This window comes from Montipora foliosa, chromosome 12, assembly GCF_036669935.1.
Source record: "Montipora foliosa isolate CH-2021 chromosome 12, ASM3666993v2, whole genome shotgun sequence".
Lineage (NCBI taxonomy): Eukaryota > Metazoa > Cnidaria > Anthozoa > Scleractinia > Acroporidae > Montipora > Montipora foliosa.
This window is the reverse complement of record NC_090880.1, coordinates 11,119,906-11,139,905: the sequence shown is the minus strand read 5'-3', so window position 1 is coordinate 11,139,905 and position 20,000 is coordinate 11,119,906. Positions and strand designations below refer to the sequence as shown.

Sequence of the window (20,000 nt, the reverse complement as noted above, 5' to 3'; positions counted from 1 at the left end):
CACCATAAATCTTTCCCATGTGGCTTACCCATTAAAAGTTCTATCTGCGGTGTCTTTGAAGAGAGGTAGAAAGCAAGTGTTTCTTATGGGGAATAATTTCACTATTTCAGCTTGTTTGATAAAACAAAATTTCATACTCAGTATCCTGCCAAGGTTTCATGGCATGGCATGTTTGTGACAGTGGTCATTTTGCTAATCAACCGACAACCTAAGGAGAAAATTATCTTTCCTGTCCAAAACATGCATTTTCTCAAGGTCCCGATAAAGTAAAAATAACGATATAGAAATCAACACAACTGAATAGTTACCCTCGTTTTAGCACAGCAAGTTCATTTGTTAAGCTTCTGCATCTTGCTCTTAAGTTCCTTTCATTTGCACGAATTTCTTCCAGCTATGAGTCAAGACACATAACAACAGTTATACAACATGCATTTGGTAGTGGGCAGGTTCTGTGGACCTGTGACAGGGGTTAGACGTCCCTACCACCATGAGTCTCCACTGTCGAAGTTGCATGCCACTCTGACAGTTGGTACCTTAGGGCTTGCCTACCTGGGGCATGCGGAGACTGGATGCCGGCGGAGGAAACCTAAATGGTTCAACCGAGAGAAAGGCAGGTTCAGTACTGAGCAAGTTGAGGCACGTGGGGCAACTTGGTCATCCACTGCATCCGTTTCCATCACCAGTCGTCTTGACCAGTTCTTGCCACTGGACATTGGTGGTCATGGACGAGAGAGTGAGGTCGACATTGCGCAACTCTTCTTAACTTTAAACAAAGTCATCACACAAGTCCTCTATCATCCATCATCCCACTCCCACAAGTCCTGTGCGACAAGCAAGCGGCGAAGCGACAGGTGTGGGTACACTGGCAGTCGTAGTTGCAACCCTGCACACAGGTGGCTCAGGCCATTAGGGTCGCTATCTACTGAAAGGAGCAGCAGTGGATTTCGGCAGCCGTATGAGCAACTGAGCAGCCCTCTTCAGGACCGCACTGCTCACCTCCACAGCATGAGGAAGGGGCTAGAAAAGGTGCCCTAAACATTGCCTGTTCCATGTCACCCTAGCTAGATTACCACGGCTCGCAGGGACCTGCGACAACGCCTCTGAATCTTGCCACATCGAACGCTTCTTGACAGGTACAACTCAGACAGACCACAGAGACGCACCACACTTATCACAAGTGAACTCGCCAGATCCAACATTAATATCGCTGCCCTTAGTGAGACCAGGCTAGCAGGCGAGGGAGAACTCTGTGAAAGAGGCACAGGCTACACCTTCTTTTCGAGTGTATGTGGACCTAAAGAGAGACGTGAAGCTGGATTTGGGTTTGCGGTGAGAGCAACTCTCGTGGCAAGCTGGCTGGACCCCCAAAAGGTGTGAATGATCGACTTATGACGATGAGACTCCCCCTCATACATGGGAAGAAGTTCGCCACTCTAGTCAGTGCCTATGCCCCCACCATGACCAGCCTGGATGGGATCAAAGAAACGTTTTATTAAGATCTCAACGCTGTCATCGCCACTGTTCCCAACGCAGACAAGCTCATCATCCTTGGTGACTTCAACGTGAGAGTTGGCTGTGACAGTGCTGCCTGGGAAGGTGTGATTGGGAAGCATGGAGTTAGCAACTGCAACAGCAACGGCCTACTACTCCTCCAGACCTGCGCAAAGCATTACCTATTGATCACAAACACAGCCTCCCACCTACCCACCCGTAACAGGACGTCGTGGATGCATCCTCGCTCCAAGCAGTGGCATCTCATCGACTATGTCATCATCAGGAAGACGGACAGGCAGGATGTACATGTCACAAAGGCCATGTGTGGAGCTGAGTGCTGGACGGTCCGCCGCCTTATTGTCACAAAACTCAGGCTACGCATCCAGCTAAAAAGGTGGCCACAAGACGTGAAAGCACCAAAACGCCTGAATGTCAACAAGATGACCTCCAGAAGACACATGCGCAGCACCATCCAGCTGAAGCTGTGTCAGATGCAGGACACCTGGCTAACCAACAAAGCTGATGAGATCCAAGGCTATGCTGACAGGAATGACATGAAAAAGTTCTATGATGGCCTGAAAGAAATCTACGGTCCCACCACATCTGGATCACCACCTCTCCTCAGTGCAGACGGATCTTCTCTCATCACTGGCAAGGACAAGATCCTAGAGAGATGGGCTGAACACTTAGACAGTGTACTCAACGGCCCCTCCACCATCAATGACGAGGCCATTAACCGTCTCCCACAAGTTCCAGTCAACGAGGCATTCGATGCCATGCTAACCTTTGATGAGATCCTGAAAGCAATCCGCCTGCTATCCAGTGGCCAAGTGCCATCATACGTCAGTTCCATGATGGCATGCTGGCTAGAATGCAAGACAACGGAGAGACCTCTGCACCATTCCCAGTCTCCAACGGAGTGAAACAGGCCTGTGTGCTCACCCCCACCCTGTTCAGCCTCATGTTTTCGGCAATACTGTCAGACGCCTTCAGGGACCCAGATGCAGGCAACGGCATCAGGTACAGGTATGACGGGTCACTCTTCAACCTCAGGAGGCTCCAAGCAAAAACCAAGGTTTCAACAGATACCATGAACGGCCTCCTGTTTGCTGATGACTGTGCCCTCAACACTACCTCAGAAGCCGACATGCAACACAGCGTCGATAAGTTCTCTGATGCCTGCAACAACTTTGGGCTCACAATCAGCACCAAGAAGACTGAGGTGATGCACCAACCCGCTCCAGGGAAGCGCTACATTGAACTCAACATCTCCGTCAATGGACAAAGACTCAACATAGTGGAAAAGTTCACGTATCTTGGCAGTACACTCTCCCCCACAGTTGTCATCGACAACGAAGTCAACACCAGACTCGCGAAAGCTAGTGCCACCTTTGGCAGACTCCATGGGACAGAAGAGGCATCACCACGGAGACAAAGATCAAGGTCTACAAAGCGGTAGTGCTCACCACACTGCTGCATGGCTGTGAGTCATGGACAGTTTATCAACGCCATGCCAGGAAGCTGAACCACTTCCATACCACAAGTCTGAGGAAACTCCTTGGCATAAAATGGCAAGACAAGATCCCAGATACAGAGGTGCTCACCCAAGCTAACCTTCCCAGCATCCACACCATCTAGATGCAGACCCAGGTACGCTGGGTAGGGCATGTAGTTCGCATGTCGGACCATCGGCTCCCCAAGAAACTGTTGTTCAGCAAACTCCAACATGGCAAATGCTCCCTTGGAGGCCAGAAGAAGCGCCTCAAAGACACTTTTAAAGTGTTACTGAAAGCCTCCGGCATCAGCCACAACTCATGGGAGCAAGCAGCTATAGACAGACCAAAGTGGCGGGCATCTGTTCGCAGTGGTGTAAAGTCCAATGAAACCAACAGGATTGCTGCAGCTGAGCAACGCAGGGAAGACAGTAAGAGCAGAGCCTCCAAGTCACCGACAGCAGCCACCATCCCCTGTCCACAATGCACCAGAACCTTCCGAGCGTGGATCGACCTCACAAGCCATCTCCGCACCCACAGGGACAGACTCTCCCAGCCCCAGGATGATTATTAGATGGTCTTCATCGAATTGACGGACAAACACCCAGAGTAAGAAGAGAGTGTCTGCAACTTCACTTCAGAGATACAAGTAATTAACTTAAGCATAATGTCATGAAAAAGAAATGTACAATTAGTTACTTTTTTAAAGTTTAGTTTGGAGGGACATTCCTTCACGTCATCAACAGTCACACTTATTATTTTAACAGAAAAAAAACACAGAGGATGAGAACATGGCCTCCTCTTCTTCTTTGCCTAGAGACTCCACTATCCATACACTCTATATTATACAGCTGAATCTTAAAGTGCACCTAACCTTAAATATTTTTCGTTCCTAATATAAATCTCCCTATCCAAAGCAAACACATGTCACCATTGTTGCCCATAATGTCGCTTTTTGTGTGCCATGCAAGCCACGCAAACTTGGCAGAACTGGCAGCATTTTGGACCACAACCATAATGTCAGATGCATGGATCTATTCTCGATTCTACGTCACAAACTGCTTTGCATTGCTGTTTTCAAATAAATTTTGCATTGAAAAACAGTTTGTCATGTAAAATCCGAATGGACCCATGCCTCACACATCACGGTCGTGGGTCCAAGTTTTACTAACTGCTCGTCTTGCCCGACAGATAAAAATCGAAAAATTGAGGTAAAAATGGTATTTTAAACATGTTTGGTTTTGGTAGGGAGATTTATATTGTAGACAAAAAATTATCGAGTTTCGGTGCACTTTAAAGGCCACATCAGTTTCCAGAACGGTTATGTCAAATAACCCATTTCTTTGGCAATGTATTAACTAGCCTCTCTGTATTGGCCACCACTTCACAAAACAATGGGTTGCAAAAGAAGTCCCCACTGAAAACCCAAAGAACCTTTTGTGAACATTTTGTGTATTTAAAACCAGATTAAGTACTTTTCAGGTGAGCAAATTTAAAAATTAAAGACTCCATTGAGGTGAACCAGGGTTTAAACATAGATAACAACTTCATATCACTATGTTAACAATTTGAAAGTCTATTCCCCTTGCCATAATCTGACTCCTCTTCCCCATAACAAAATCACGAATAAGCAATCCTACTTCTTCAAGTAAATTTCTATGTTCTTCGTTTTTCTTATTTATTGTACGTTGGAACTTGCTTTTTTCTTTCATGAGGTCACTCTGAAAAATAGAGAATACAAGGTGGAATTACAGATCATTTTGCTCGGTTTAAACTAAAAGGTGGAGTTTTGTAGAGTCTTAGATGGAGCTCCTGCTGCTGCTGGGTCCTGTTTACTACAGGTACAGGTACAGGTACATATTAAGAAACAAGATTTCCACCCTTCGTTTTTGCTCTTCATATCTACAAGTGTAGCTTTTCAAGTTAACCAGAGTATGTCTTGTTGCAAGTGTTTCAATGATATTAAACTGTAGAGCAAATAACATGAAGAAAATTCCTTCGTGAATTAACGAAAAGGGAGGAGTCGAAATGATAGTTAATTAAGGTAAAAAGCTGGTCTTCAAAGGTCAAACGATTTCACGGACTACACACTTAAAATGGCAGACGTCAGTTGCACTATGCCAAGTCAAGAGCAGCGCCTTTTAAAAATGTCATGTTCATTTCAAACTGAGTCACATTAAATAAGTAAATTTAAAGTGATCACTTTTTTGCACCAATAGCATGAGTAGGATGGCCTGTCAATCACTGAGCTATTTTGGGAAAAGCAATCAACATGTATTTGAACATTACTCAATGACATTACTCCATAATTTGATTTCCACCCTTCGTTTTTGCTCTTTAGAACTACAATTGTAGCTTTCCAAGTTAACCAAAGTAAAATACATAGTTGAGTGGCTGTTAAAGAGAACATAGTTTTCAGTGCACATAGATGCTGTAAATCAATAATTAACAATTATTCACCGAAGGCAAGGTCAATAAGTATTTTTTCAGTGTAATTACATTGGTGATTATTTGAAAAATACGCATTTTCTTTATAAAGCAAAATAATTAATTTCTTTGTCTGTCACCGCCACAAAACGGCTTGCAGCCATTGTGAAAAAACCACGTAGGTTATTATAGCGTCATAATCTCCTCAAGTGCAACCAATCAGCGCAGAATTTTCAATAACCACCCATGTAATTATACTAATATTTGATATTTGTTGCTACCATACAGACCTCCAAATTCTGTACAACTTTCTTTAGTACTCTGATCTCCTTTGCTGTATTTGCTTTGGAAACATGCTTCACTTCCCTTTGAAATGTCTCTAGTTTCTTTTCTATTTCCATTTTTTCCTTCACCAATTTGTCATTTCTAAAACACAACCAACAATAAACAAAACTAATTATAATAAGTACTATAGCGATACTCACCATTACATCACCTATTTTAATTAATGTGCCAACCAGAGATCTATTGCCTGTTGAAACAAGGGATTCTTTTGTTCTGTGGTTGGCAAAATTTAAAGTACAAAAGAATAGTTTATAAATAGTGAAGTCTCCTATTACAAAGTTCTGTTATACAATCATGTATTTTTAGAATGGTACATCTACATCTACATGTCCCAGCACTTGGCAAAGTCCTTTTGACTTATGACTGTTTCTGCTTAAGTGGCCTCATACAACACAAGCCTTTTTAGAGACGTTACGCCAAGCCGGCCACTTCTGCTGGAAAGAACACACTCACAGAGAACAGCCACAACACCAGGAATTTCATCCCCTTCTTTTCTCGAATAGTGTGTAGGTTCTTTAAGGTCCCACAGAGAACTTATAAACAGGAAAGATATTTGTGAGATGGGGTCTACGGTTTATGGTCCTTATTCGAGAAGAATTGAAAGTCTAACCATTTGTGGATTTAATTACAAAGGCAGCACTTTCTCCTCAGTTACTTTAAGACCCTGAGTGTTAGTCTAGCCAGAGTGGAAATCACGACCTCCGGCATGGCAGCCTGGTGCTCAATTAACTGAGCCACCGGTGCATGGTGGTAGTCTTTAATAAAAGAAAGGTAATAACAAAAATTAATTCAAGTGAACCAAATGTGTATGCAGCTAAAATATTCTTACTCCTTTTGAAGATGAGACAGTCCTACTGATCTTGAACCTTTAATCAGCTGTAAATAAAGCCAAAAATTAACTCCACTGGTACAGCCACGTGGAGGAATTGGCTTTAAATCGCCTTAAAAAGCCTCTTAACTTTTCGGGCTTCTTTAACAATGTGAAATTAATTGAATTTTTTTCCTTGTTCTTTTTAATGTAACTATACAACAACAATAAAACAAACACAATACTTTAATAAATTTGACACTAAAAAAGTTCTGTTCTTTTTCTTAGCATCATAATACAAGATGAATTGCTTGAATTGACTTTTTAGAATATACAAAGTTTTTCATAATATTTGAACTGTGGAATAGAATGAAAGTCTCAAAGATCATTGCAGTTAGTTGAGCAACTTATGTAGTCCAACAACTGAGTAATCAATTCCACTCCTTCCAACTTTCATTACACGTTATCCTGAAAATCACATTAATTATATGAAACTTCACACATTCTACAACGTCATTTCATTCACCTTGTATGAGATAAACTTGAACTTTAACTGAACTGACCACCTCGCAATAGGCTTGATGGCTCAGTTGGTAGAGCAAGTGCAGCCCAATCACACAGTCATGGGTTGCAATCCCCTTCATGCCTGGATTTTTCAGGCTTCTTTGCAACTGCTCAATTAACTGAGATGATCGCTCCAGCTTTCACTTCATTGCTTGAATTGTATGAGGGTTGTTTTTCCAAATTCAGGGTTCGTACTACCAGGAGATTATAAAATCCCATGAGTTTTCTAGGAGCTTTCCAGGGTATAAACAAAAGAAATCTAAGAACCCAAACTTGGAAATTTCATATAAATTTTCCTTTAGAACAAGTTACTTACAAAGTCAAAGTGTATGTAAAGAAGCTTTTTCATAGCTTTCACATTCGTTTTTTCTTAATGCCTAATTCATCATCAATAACGATTTAAAAACTGATTTTTTCAAATACTACACCTAATGTTCATAGATAAATTCAAGGAGTTTTTCAAGAGTTGATGCCGAAATTGACTTTCAATGAGTTTCCCAGGACCCTGGAAGAAATTTTCAAAAATCCAGGAGTTTTCCAGGAATTCCTGGAGTGCAAAACCCTGGAAATTTGACTGATTGCTGAAATCAAGTCAATCACTGACTTGGACTGCACATATTTAACTATATGCCTTGCATGGCAAAATTGACCCTAGAAAAGCAACATTTTGGCACGTGTATAAAACAATTGAAAAAAGTACAGATACCTCCTCCTTTAGATTTGGTTGGAGGATAGACTCTTCAAGGATAGTGTATGCAAAACTTAATCAAGGGCTGGAAACAGTGAACAAGTACCGGTATCTATAAAAGATTATGATAACTAATAAGCTTCAAGTACTGTATCTTGCAATTTTTTCATACACTGTCATATAAACAGAGTGTAAAAAGCACTTTCTGTTTGGAAAAGATAGTGTTTGGACAAGGAAGTTGCCATCGAATGACATATTTCTGAAAAAGCAAAAAACATTTTTTGGCCGGCGATGTGAGATTATTATTGTGCACTGAACACAGTGCTTGACCACTGAATGGCCAGTCTGCAAACCATTGTTTTCTCCAGCGCCACCTGTCCCTCTAAGCCTGCACCTGAACCTTGTGCCAGTCGTTTGGTGACTAGAAGGACCCAGGCAGCTCAGTGGCAACAAGGATGCCAGAAAACACAAGTACATGTAGCAATGTCACATAGCGGACGATTAAAAAAAGGATAAGAAGTGAAGTGACTACTAAAATTAGCCATTTACAGATATGATGTACTTCAAACTTTTAACAAGACAGCTGAACCATCAGAAGACATACAGTTGATAACATAACATTGTAAAGTTATGATTAAAAATGAAGTTGTCAGTCTTATTTTAAATCTGTGTGAAGCTACATGTACATTAATCTATACATTTTGATTTTTATACGTGCTGTTTGTCTGTTTAAGTGTCATGCTGTAAATGCACAAAGTTCATGTTCGGATGTAGCTTAGTACCTGTTCTTTGAGAAGTTGATTTTCTTGCCTTAGTTTCCTAATGGTCTCTTGCAGTTGTACTGGATCTGGTTTCCCCACATAAGGCAAAGGAAGAGGATAGTGTATCCTGTAAGGAAGGGATTCTCATTAGTAGAACAAGGCCCATACTCCAAGCTGTGACATTTTGGTCACCATGGCAAGTATAGGATAATTGTGTTGACTAAAAGTTTGAGGAAGGTCGTCAAATTGGCGACTTTATCTCCGAAATCTAGCCACCTGACAGTGTGTTTTGCCTGTTTGCATCCCTTCAGGACATATTCTGTCCACATGGTTTTCAGAAGTAGCTTTCTTTGTAGTTGCTTCTTTCTTTTGAAGACCAGTACAACTCTTTAAAATATCATCCATCTCACGCATGCATATAGTATAACGCGATTTTACAATGACCCTTTTTTGTAACTTTTCTGGTTTGCCTGTTTAGTTAGTGGTTTCTCCTCATGTGATTTATCTCATATTGTCACAACAAAGAAAAACGGGCTTTTTGGCAGATTCTCAAGCAAAATTTTGCCTAGCGACCTACAGTTAAATTTGAGCTTGGAACCCTGACAGCAGCTGTTCTTTTTTATGCATAATGTTCATGTGGAAACCATGACATGAAATGCCTAATTATTCACTGCCAATAGTAATTTTAAAGGTCTAGCTATTTTGGTCTAAAGATAATCATTGCTGATGGACTTCTATCTAGTGTGAATTTATAGGCAAAATACCATCTTTAAGACCTACTACAAGGGAATTGCTGAATTCATTGTTTACATTTTTGTTTCATTAACATAACAGAAGGCATCATGCTTTTTTTCAACTTGACTTTATAAGGTAAAAGAACTTTAGTCTAAAAACACTCGTTGCAATTGGAGGTCAGGTGCCCTAGCACATCGTGGATGTTGCCCAGCAACCTAACCCCTCCCTGGATGGAACCACCTACATCACAGTAGGATTCCAGAACAGCATCAAGATATTTCCAGTATCCATTCTGGACTTATAATACTCGATCATCTGCTTCAAACAACTTTTATACTCAAAGCTCTAAACTCTCAATTCAGCTAAACTTTGTACGAAAGGAACTTTATTTAAGTGTCTAGTCGTTTTAGCGCTGGAGCGCTAATTGGGGACACGAAATGAACAATGAAAGTAAATCAAGTCAAACGTCAGTTTTTGAGGAGAGGGGAAACCAGAGTAGCCGGAGAAAACCTCTCGGTGCACAGTACACAACCAACAAACTCAACCCACATATGATGCCGAGTCTGAGAATCGAACCCGGGCCACATTGGAGGGAGGCGAGTGCTCTCACCACTGCACCATTCCTGTAATTTCAAACAATGTAAATATATTAACTAACTACACGTATTGTACAACTATTCCACCCAACTTGATTAGCTTCGCTATACTTTGGTGGACAAATTGTAAATAACAATTAGTAACATCTAAATAAATAATGTTGTTGTTGTTGAATAGTAATGATCATGAAAATAGTAATAATAATAATAATAATAATAATAATAACAACAACAATGGAAACTTTATTTGACTTTGAATAAAGTTGTAAATTTCTCTACATATAGGCAATTAACACCTGCCTACTTGAAATTGAGTGATATACTTGAATGTATACTGTATTTACACATAAATCAAATTTTAAAAAAATTAGCGTCTGGACTATCCCAAATCTTATTTCTACGACAAAAGATGTGTCGCTCTAATGGCTAGATATATCATTTTTTTATTATACAGTGTTGTTGCTATCTGTCAATGCCAATGTCATTCATCATTTCTAAGAGCGTAGAGCATTCGTTGGAGAAAACAACACGAGAGCTCATGGAAAGGTTTACAAATTTAACACATCTGCAATTACTTCTTATGTCTTTGACCAAGCTAATGTATTTTTCTTTTTTGTGCACTGCATTGTTTTTAAGGTTAGATTCAAAACCAACTGTTAGTTCTAGAATATATAGGCACTTGGACTGTATTAGGAAAAGAAGATCTGGACGATAATTGTCACCAGTTATAATTGAAGGACTCGGATAGAGTGAAGAGCGATCATTAATTACAGGTTGAAGCGAGTTGGCAATGAAGTTGAGAATTGAGTCGTGTCTCCAGGTGAAGCGATCAAGGTAATGTTGGCAACCAGCGACAATGTGGAGGAGTGACTCAGGGTTAAGACAAAAAGGAGCAATCAGGACTTTGGGATAATCCCCAACTTGTCATATTCATACGTACACTTCAGGAAGGGAGTTGTTCATGTAGTGAATGGTAAAATTGTAAATGTTCTTGCGTAGATGAGACTGAGCAGCAAACAACCAAATAGAGTTAACAGATGACAATGAGTGCTTGATAACATTTGAAAAAAAGTGGAAGATGTTAAGTGGTATTGTAGTTTGTCTTCTTGATTACAACGAAAGTCTTTAAGAACTTCCTTGGTGGACTTGAAGACAACACTGAATATTGGTGTGACTTCTAGACGACTGTTTGGCACTGAGTGAATTTAACTGAAGGATTATTGTGTTGTAGAAAAAGATTACCAGATGTCAGGATATCAAGCCAGTTTTGGATATATCTGTTCACTGTAGAATTAAGATTTGCTATTATCCAGGTTTTTGATATGTCAGCTACAGTAACATGCCAGGACAGTTTAGATAAGACATAGCAGCTGTACAGCAGATGTTTCTTTTTGGGATGCAGTGGCTTCTCATTAATGTCACACATCAATTCTTCTACAAGAGAGGACAATTTGGACATGTATTGGCTGTTAGACATGTTGAAGTAAAAGTAGCATCCTAAGTAACAAAATGATTCACCCATTTCGACACAGGGAACAAGAACTACATTTGTCAACAGTTAAGGCTAATATTGGACAGATTTAGTACAGTCTTCGTATTCCAAAAGTAAAACATTTGTCAACCCTTATTATCATACTCTCTCTCTCTCTCTCTCTTTCTCTCTGCTGTGCCATGCCCAATACGGGCCTTGCTGAACTACATGGCATTTAAACTTGAACGAAGCTCGCCTATGTCTTTCCGTTGGCACGCTCTGTCAATGATGGTTCTGGCATTGGAATTCCATTGTTTCAGAAAATGTAGTCTTTGTCCTCCTCTAGCTTTCTTCCCGGGGATTTTTCCGTGAGGCAGAGATCTTCTATGGCTTCCTTGCAGATGATATGCCCCAGGAACTTGTTCTGGCCATGTGCTATCCTTTGAAGGAGCTGTCTCTCCTCCTGGACTCGATTTAGGACTTCGTCATTGGTAACCTTTTCAACCCAAGAAATCTTGAGCACGCACCTGTAAAACCACATTTCTGCAGCTTCGATGTTCTTGCGGGGTTTCAGCATTTAGAGTCCATGATTCCGAGCCGTAGAGAATCACTGGCCAGACGAATGTTTGAAGGACACGGTTCTTGATAGGCATTGAAAGCTTTCTGTCACAAAAGATAGGCTTCATTTTCTTGAAGGCCTCCTTAGCTAAGCTGATCCATCAACGTATCTCGTTTTTGCATTGACCGTTGGAACTAACAACAGAGCCGAGATAGTTGAAGTTGTCGACTTGTTCAATCTTGATGTCTCCTAACTTCAGAGTGCATGTCGGGGGTGTTGTAGATTTCAAGATGACCATGCACTTGGTCTTCTTATCATGGCTTCTGATAGGATGCGGAAAAAAATTAAAGATTATGCGGAAATTTTTGGCCATATTATGCGGAAACATGCGTTGATTATGCGGAAATTACACCGGATAATGCGGAAACTTAAACAAGTTATAAAACTAATAATTAGGCCCGTCCAATGTATTTACATGCTTACGGTAAATCCGTAATCGAAATTGCAACCAATACAATCGCATTTGTGACTGAATTTTTGCCCTTTGTGATTAAATTACATGGAGGAGTCATCAATTTGCGACCAGCTTTCATCGCTGAAATAAAAGGGTTAGCAGTTGGGATTTTCCCGAAACTTTTGGTAAAATAAATAAAGCGATTAAAAATTATTTTGTTTCTCATCATGAATTTTGTTTCAATTTGGAGATAATGGAGCAAAATTGTAATACCTTTGGAGCGCGATCCATTCCCTCGATCATTGGCTTAAAGTTCGTTTGATTCACTGTATTCCAGAATAAAAATACGTGAAGTGATGAATTCAAAACAGTATGTCTGGCGTTTTGAAGAAACAAGGATAATAAAGATATGTTTAAAATAGCATTTTAGCAAGTGTTCGACATTTTTAATGTGAATCTCCATAAAAACGAAGGATTTCTGACTTGTATTCCATGTAATCCTATTCCGGAATACGGTCAATTGAACGCGCCCTTAGTTTCTTATTAGTTACGTCATTTGCTGAAGTGTAACTGTTTCTCGTCCAATGGAAAGCATTGTAGGAATGAAAACTAGTGTCCAGGCTCATTGGCGAAAAAATGCGCGGAAACTGCTTACGATCTTTCTTACGAACTTTCATCTTGCGAACGAAATGGTGTGTTTTCTTCAATGTTCAGGAAAATAAGCGTTTCAAAACAGTCAATTTCTTCAGCTTTTATGTTTTTTAGGATGTTAAGGAGCTGCTTTATCACTAATATCAGATATTTCTTCTGTTTTTTTGCAGAAAATATCGGAATTATGCGGAAGATGCGGATTTCAGTGAATTATGCGGATCCGCATCGCTGCATCCTGTCAGATGCCATGTCTTATGGTTGATACTAAGGCCTTTTGATTCGCCGTTGCTGTTAATTTCGTCGAGAAGTTGCTGGAGGCCTTCTTCCGTTGTTGCTATCAAAACGATATCATCCGCATATCTGATATTGTTTATAATGGCTCCATTTATGGAGATTCCAACGGGGACTTCATCAAGTGGTCGCAAAATTGACTCCTTGTACAGATTGAACAAGCCTGGAGATGCAATACATCCCTGACGGACTCCTCGTTTGATCTCGACCCGGTTTGTTAGTCTTTTGGGGAGACGCACAGCTGCTTTCTGATGAACATAAACGCTGTGGAGAATACGGAGATCTTTATCATCAACTTGGATTGCTTGTAGTAAATTGAAGTTCTCCATGTCTGACCTTATTGAAAGCCTTTTTGTAGTCAATGAAGACGAGGTAGATGTCCTGTTGGTGTTCAATGCTTCTCTCGCTTAGCATACGGATGTTAAATATCGCGTTTCTGGTGCCTCTGTCCTTCATGAGGCTGTACTGCGCTTCTGAGATCTCTGGCAGAAGCTTACGCCCTATGCGCTGAAGAATGATCTTGAGAAGGACTTTCAGGCTATGACTCATTCAACTAATCATTCTATGATTTGTACAATCTAGGGTTCCTGAGATTTTTGGCAGGGGAACAAAAACAGACTTAAGCGTAATGGCTGGAAACGTTCCTGTTTCATAGATTTTAGTGATGAGATCGAACAGCAGGTCTATTCCGACACCTTCTAGAGCTAGGAGCATCTCAGTTGATATCTCGTCCGGGCCAGCTGACTTGCCCTGTTCCATATGTTTTACTGCCCATTCAACTTCGCTTCTTAGGATGGGTGGCCCTGTTTCTGCTGTTTCTAAGATGATTTCTTGTAATGGTTGATCGTCCTCGAACAGTTCCTTGATGTATTCTTCCCATCTCGCAGCAATTTGTTGTTCTTCAAAGAGCGTTTTTCCACTCTTGTCTTTGATACATTTTGAGGCTGGCTTCGATCGCTTGCCAGCAATTTCGCGTATCTTTTTGAACATTTCCTTCAAATTCGGGTGAAAATTGAGTCTTTCGATTTCTTGGCATTTCTCCTCTAGCCATCCCTCCTTTGCTTCTTTGCATTTTTATTGATTTCTTTGTCGACTAGATTGTATTGCACTTCGTTGTTTTTCACAAGCCTTCTTTGTTCCATGAGATCTTTGATTTTGGCTGTCATCCAGTGAGAGGTTTGGTTTCATCTTTCCTCTTTGGGTATATGAGATTCGTCAGCTTCGTTGATGGCCGTCTTAACCTGTTCCCAGTGTTTATCGATGGTGTTTGGTGGTTCTTGTTCGTTCAGCTTTGTGATTACGGAGTCCTTGAACCTCGTTTTAACCTCGTCAGATCGTAGGGCATTTAGTAAAAACCGCCTGACTGGTTTAGGAACTTGCTTGAGGGAGAGTTTGAACCTCATGACGACAGGGTTGTGGTCTGATTTGCAATCTGCCCCCAGAAATGCTCTGGCATGTCTGACAGCATTTCGAAATCTCTGGTTGATCAGGATGAAGTCGATCTGATTGCGGGCTCTGTTGCCTGGGCTTTTCCATGTGTAGTGCCTTCTGGGATGGGTTTGCTTACAACAAGGCGGTTTTCCACGCACCAGTCAGCTAGTCTGTCTCCCTGCTCGTTTCTTTCACCTAAGCCCAAAGGGTCCTACACTTTTTCCCTGCTCCTCAGATCCTACCCTGGCGTTCCAATCTCCCATCACTATTGTAATCTCGGCCAATTTACAATAGGTATAAACTTCGTCAAGGGAACTATGGAAATTATCGATGTTTATGTCTTCTGCTTCTGCAGTGGGAGCATAGACTACAATGATTATCATACTAGACCATTGACACAAGGTTATAAAGCCGTTGATTAGGTGCTGATTTTCTGATTCCTGACCTCTTATGACAGCGGTGGCGTCTGCGAACTGGAACCAGTGAATGGGAACTAGGAAAAGCCAAATTGACGATATTTTCCAGATTTAATGTGCTGGAGAAACATGTTAAATTACAAGTTAAAAGAAGAGGGCTAAGACAATCACTTTGAAGTACGCCATCACCAATAGATACAAATGGAATGCAAAATTCATTGGTAATTATAGAGGTTTTGAAATCAGTGTACACACTTTTAACCAGAAGTTTGATATGATCAGGAATGCGCTGGTAATCAAGAGCGGTTTGAATCAAATTGTGATGAACTTCACCAAAGGGGTTTTAGAGGACTAGGAGAGTAATGACACAAGAACGCTGCTTGGTACAAGCTTTGTTAATGATGACAGCCATTTGAGCAGTATGCTCAAAAGTTCCTGAGAGACCAGGTGTAAAACCTTTTTGAATTTAACGTTCAATATAACTATTAGCGGTAAGGAAGATGAAAATGGCATTACGAAGGAACAAGGTACAAACCTTTAAGGGCATGTAGATTGTAGAGTAATTGGATGAAAGTTAGCAGGGATAAGGATTCTGCAGGCTTTCTTCTATTCACATGGGATGGATCCAGTTGACCAAGTTATAGGGATAATTTCAGATAAATGGGTTCAAAGAAATGGACATCTTTTAAAACAAATGATTGATAATTATTGACCTAAGGGACAAGGAGAACCAGAAGCATTCATTTTTCTTATCACATTTGATATGTTGGTTTGTTGGAGGTTCAAGGTTAAACGGAATTACAGGATCAGATAAAGTTGGTATCCACCCTGGAAGGTTCAAGACTCTAGTTGGATTTACTGACGATAGAGTTCTTGCAAAGCAATCAAAGCACTCGTCCATGGAGATTGAAGGGTTTGGTCAGTGTTGACCTGTCAAGTGTTGTTCCGCAGCTTGTCATGCAATAGGCGAGATACGCATTCGATTTCAGCTACATCTGCATTAGCAGAGTGTTTTAAGACTTTGAGAGATCATGTTTAGATTTGTCTTTGTACTTTTTTATCAGGCTTTCATCAGTAGCTTGTGCGACTTGACCAAAATTAGCAGAGAAATAGTCATAAATAGTGCAGTTTAGAAGTTTGATACTTGAGGCGCGATTTTGAGCCGTGATTGGAGGATTAAAAAAAGGACCGACTTGAAACATTCATTGGCCGTTATCCATTGATCGTCAGATTTAGGTAGATTTATTCCTCTTTCAATATCAAGAAAACCATAATCTCCAGGTTCAAGAGAAGAGACACCAGAGGTTATTAAAGGAACACTTCCATTGCCATATTCTTGATCAGATAGAGGTTGTTAAGAAGCCGACCACGCACCAAAAAACCATTGGCTGTTGAAAATCACTCCAAAGCCCAGGGAGCCTGCGGCATCTGATGAGACTTGGAAGTCAGGGAGAGGGGCCCAAGCAGGCATCAACAAGAAACTAAGACCATCCCAGCTCTGAAACAATTCCCGCCACCAAGTCAGGTCCAGATGAAACGCCCGGTTTAGCCGAATAGGGTAGTTGTCACGCCTGAATGTACATAACAAGTTAATCATCCCCTGGGGGGCAATCTTACACACATGGTGGAGTTGACCAATAAGGGACTCCAACTCGCGACGTTTGCAGAAACACTTAGCTGACCAATCATGTATCTAACAGAGCAATGATCCTATCTCTCTTATCCACCGGCAGCCCAGCCTGTAGTGTCGTTGAGTCCAGCTCAATGGCAAGGATGGATAGGCATGTAGTGGGGCCCTCCAGCTTACGTTGGTGAAGAGGGAGGGCGAGGATGGAGCACAGCTGGATGCACGCCTGCAAGATGTAGTGACAGACCGAAGAGGCCGGCGGACCCAATGCCATAAAATCATCCAAGTAATGACGAAGGAAATCAACCCCATAGTTATGAGTCAGTATCCATTCCACCACGTCTGCTATGGAGGTAAAGATGTATGGAGCCGAGCATAGTCAAAAGGGAAGAACCATGTCCATGTTCCCAAGAGGGAACGATCCTGCGCGTGGATGGCCACATTGCGGTAGGTGCTCGCCACATGCCATTGATAAAAGAATCAACAGTGACATACTGAACTGAAAATAAGGGCTTGGGGATGCCGTCATTGACACTGTGACCCTGAGATGAGAGATCAAGAATCAAACACCATTGACCAGGTTGAAATTGTTCTTCAGCCCAAAACGGCTGACATGCAAATCTGGGAAAGGCAAGGTAGTAAACGGGCCTGCTACCCTCCCACACGAGACCTCTGTCTAGAGGTAAGCATCTATGACTGACGGGTGAACAAGGGCAGAATGCATGTTAGCGGAAGCTGAACGCAAGGAAACTGATGACGCCTCAAAACCAATGTGGAATCCCTCCCTAAGACCAGTAAAAACGTAGGAAGCTGCTGCCTGATCAGGGTAGTCATGCAACTCCGCTTGAAACTGGGACAACTGCAACGGGGAGACTAAATGTACAGGGGCTAATGGAGAAAAAGAACGAACTGGAACAGGACCGCTGGGTGTACCCGCTGAGCCTAGACACAACGAAGCCACTGAGCACGGCATGACACGCTGTAGGTCAAGCAAATAAGAACAATGCTATTTGCACTATATACACAAGAAGTAACAGGGAAATATTCCCGCTCAAAAACGCCCCCCTTTGGCAGGGGAAGGGGCGACAAGACTGGGGTTGCGAAAGGGGCAGCTAATCTTGGGGTGATCCCCATCACATGAGCTGCAGACATGGCGGAAGCGGCATTCCCCAAATGGCCAACAGCAAAGCCCATTATTCCACAAGGTGCAGTAAGGGGTAGGAGAACTGTAGCCTTGACAAGTAGACGCAGTTGTATATGAAGAGCCGACCAACTGCTGATTGGGAGAGCATGCTGGAGACCGCAGATGAAAATTATTTGGAGAATGACAAGCCGTTTGGATTATCAACAGTTTGTATTTTGTGAGGTCTGGCCATCGATGAGGATGAGCTGCACACATCACCATCTGATAAATTGTGAAAGCCTCCGTCCAAGTCAGAATATCCGAAATTTCCACTAACCGACGTTTTTGAGAAACCAGCAACTTGCCGTCCGAAAAGGTATGCGGTTCCTGATCCACCGCGCAAAGGTTGGCCGACAATAAGTCCCCCAGGTCCACAAACTGACCACTGGTAATTTTAGAGACCAATTTGGCAGGGATTGGTGCATGTCCCGGGCCCACAACAAACGCTTTTTCATGAGATGGTGGCACAAACGAACTCCCCAAGCCTGACGAAACGCTAGCATGAGCCGAAATAACCGGAGAAGAGAATGAATCCACGAGGCAGGCCTAGTTGGAGCCAGAGATGGCTGGCACGGGAGGGAATGTAGAAACAAATGACAGTAACCTCAACGTACTTGATGATGCCCCATAAGACCCAGCCACGACCATTGCAGCACTGGAGCTAACACTCGAAACAGCCGGTGCAGCGCTTGAGTAGAGTTGTCCCGAATCGCCGCAATAACAGTGGGAAGTGAATTCCTGAGGGCTGTCGCCACGGCCGATGCTATCTCACCAGAAAGCGAGGAGGATGTTCCTGCCGTAACCACCACCGACGCTGCAGATGATGAAGGGGAAGAAGCACAAGCAGTCGAGACGAAACCAGCCGCTAAGCTGTTGTTAGTTGAGCATGGAAGAACCATGACTGAGTCGCGTAGATCACAAAAAAAAATGAGCGACAGCACGTGCCCAGGACACCAGGAGAAGACACAAAAAACACTACATGTCTGAGGGAAAAGATGTCCAACCAACACGATCTCTATGCAACAATTAAAAAAAGCACAAAAAACTCGAAAAGAAATACTTGAAAGCACCCGAGCGCCAAGCAAAACCACGAGGACATGCGCAGGCACACGCAAAATATGCAAAAGAACTGCTGACCGCTAAAACTGCCAGAAGATGCCCTGGAAAAGCCCCGCATGCAAATAACACACACACACACTAAAAAAACGCTGCAGGCACACCCCGAAAATACTGATAAACCCTAATGCTAATGCCACACCAGACAAACTGTGCAACTTGCTCCGGGTCGTTAACTAGTAAGTTAAATTGCATTTAACCCTTTTAAAACTGAAGACAAGTACACAGCATGTTTTTTCTACTTGATAATAATAATAATAATAATAATAATAATAATAACAATAATATTAATAACCACCCCTACAGTAGTAGCAAGATCCATAACTACCACGCAGTAAAATGCCAACTAAGTACGGCTATGCAGCAAGCATGATGATAAGACTGCTGGCTGTTGCTAAAGGACAAACCCTAGGAACCAAAACCACTGAATGCATGCACTGCAGAGAAGCATGATCGTTGGGAATGAGGTCAGACATGGAAAAGAATTCAACGCTAAAATCAACGCCAATTCTTGGGTATCAATCACATGATCAAAAGCTATGTTTTTAAACAAGAAAAAATAGAACGTTTGCATAACAATAGGGGACACCAACTTGGCAACGCTTTCTTTGTTTGGGAACACCAACACGGTTACATTAACTAGTACATTAAATCTTTAATTTCAAGCCTTTTTGGTTTTGGTAACAGGCCAGATATCTGCCATCAAAAACTGGTAAATTCTTGGGTGGCAAAGGCGCTATTAATGACCTCATACATTCTTTGTAAAATTTCAAGTTTTCAAAGCATAATCTTGTATATCAGGCTCAAATTTTCAGAGATACCTCATTGTGCAATGCATTTATTAAGTACTTTACTAGAAGACGACAGCTAATGAGCTAATGAGTTAAAAA

The 20,000-nt window shown here is 41.8% G+C and overlaps 2 protein-coding genes across 2 annotated transcripts in view; one reads left to right on the top strand and one right to left on the bottom strand.

Moving 5' to 3' along the window:
* The window catches only part of LOC137979570 (centrosomal protein CCDC61-like), a 49,181-nt gene that overhangs the window by 10,977 nt on the left and 18,204 nt on the right, over positions 1–20,000 (bottom strand). Inside the window, exons 4-8 of the mRNA XM_068826855.1 lie at positions 8,602–8,707; positions 6,589–6,635; positions 5,705–5,840; positions 4,628–4,708; positions 309–391 (exon numbers count right to left, since the gene is read on the bottom strand). Coding sequence (XP_068682956.1) covers positions 309–391; positions 4,628–4,708; positions 5,705–5,840; positions 6,589–6,635; positions 8,602–8,707 — 453 coding nt within the window. The remainder of the gene's footprint in view (positions 1–308; positions 392–4,627; positions 4,709–5,704; positions 5,841–6,588; positions 6,636–8,601; positions 8,708–20,000) is intronic.
* On the top strand, positions 1,589–2,543 carry LOC137979571 (uncharacterized). Its single transcript, XM_068826856.1, has one exon. It carries the CDS (start codon positions 1,728–1,730, stop codon positions 2,415–2,417), a length of 690 nt encoding a protein of 229 aa, XP_068682957.1. The 5' UTR covers positions 1,589–1,727; the 3' UTR covers positions 2,418–2,543.

Coding starts and splice junctions, on each gene's coding strand:
- LOC137979571 (XM_068826856.1), top strand. CDS start 1,728: ATGCATCCTCGCTCCAAGCAGTGGCATCTCATCGACTATGTCATCATC.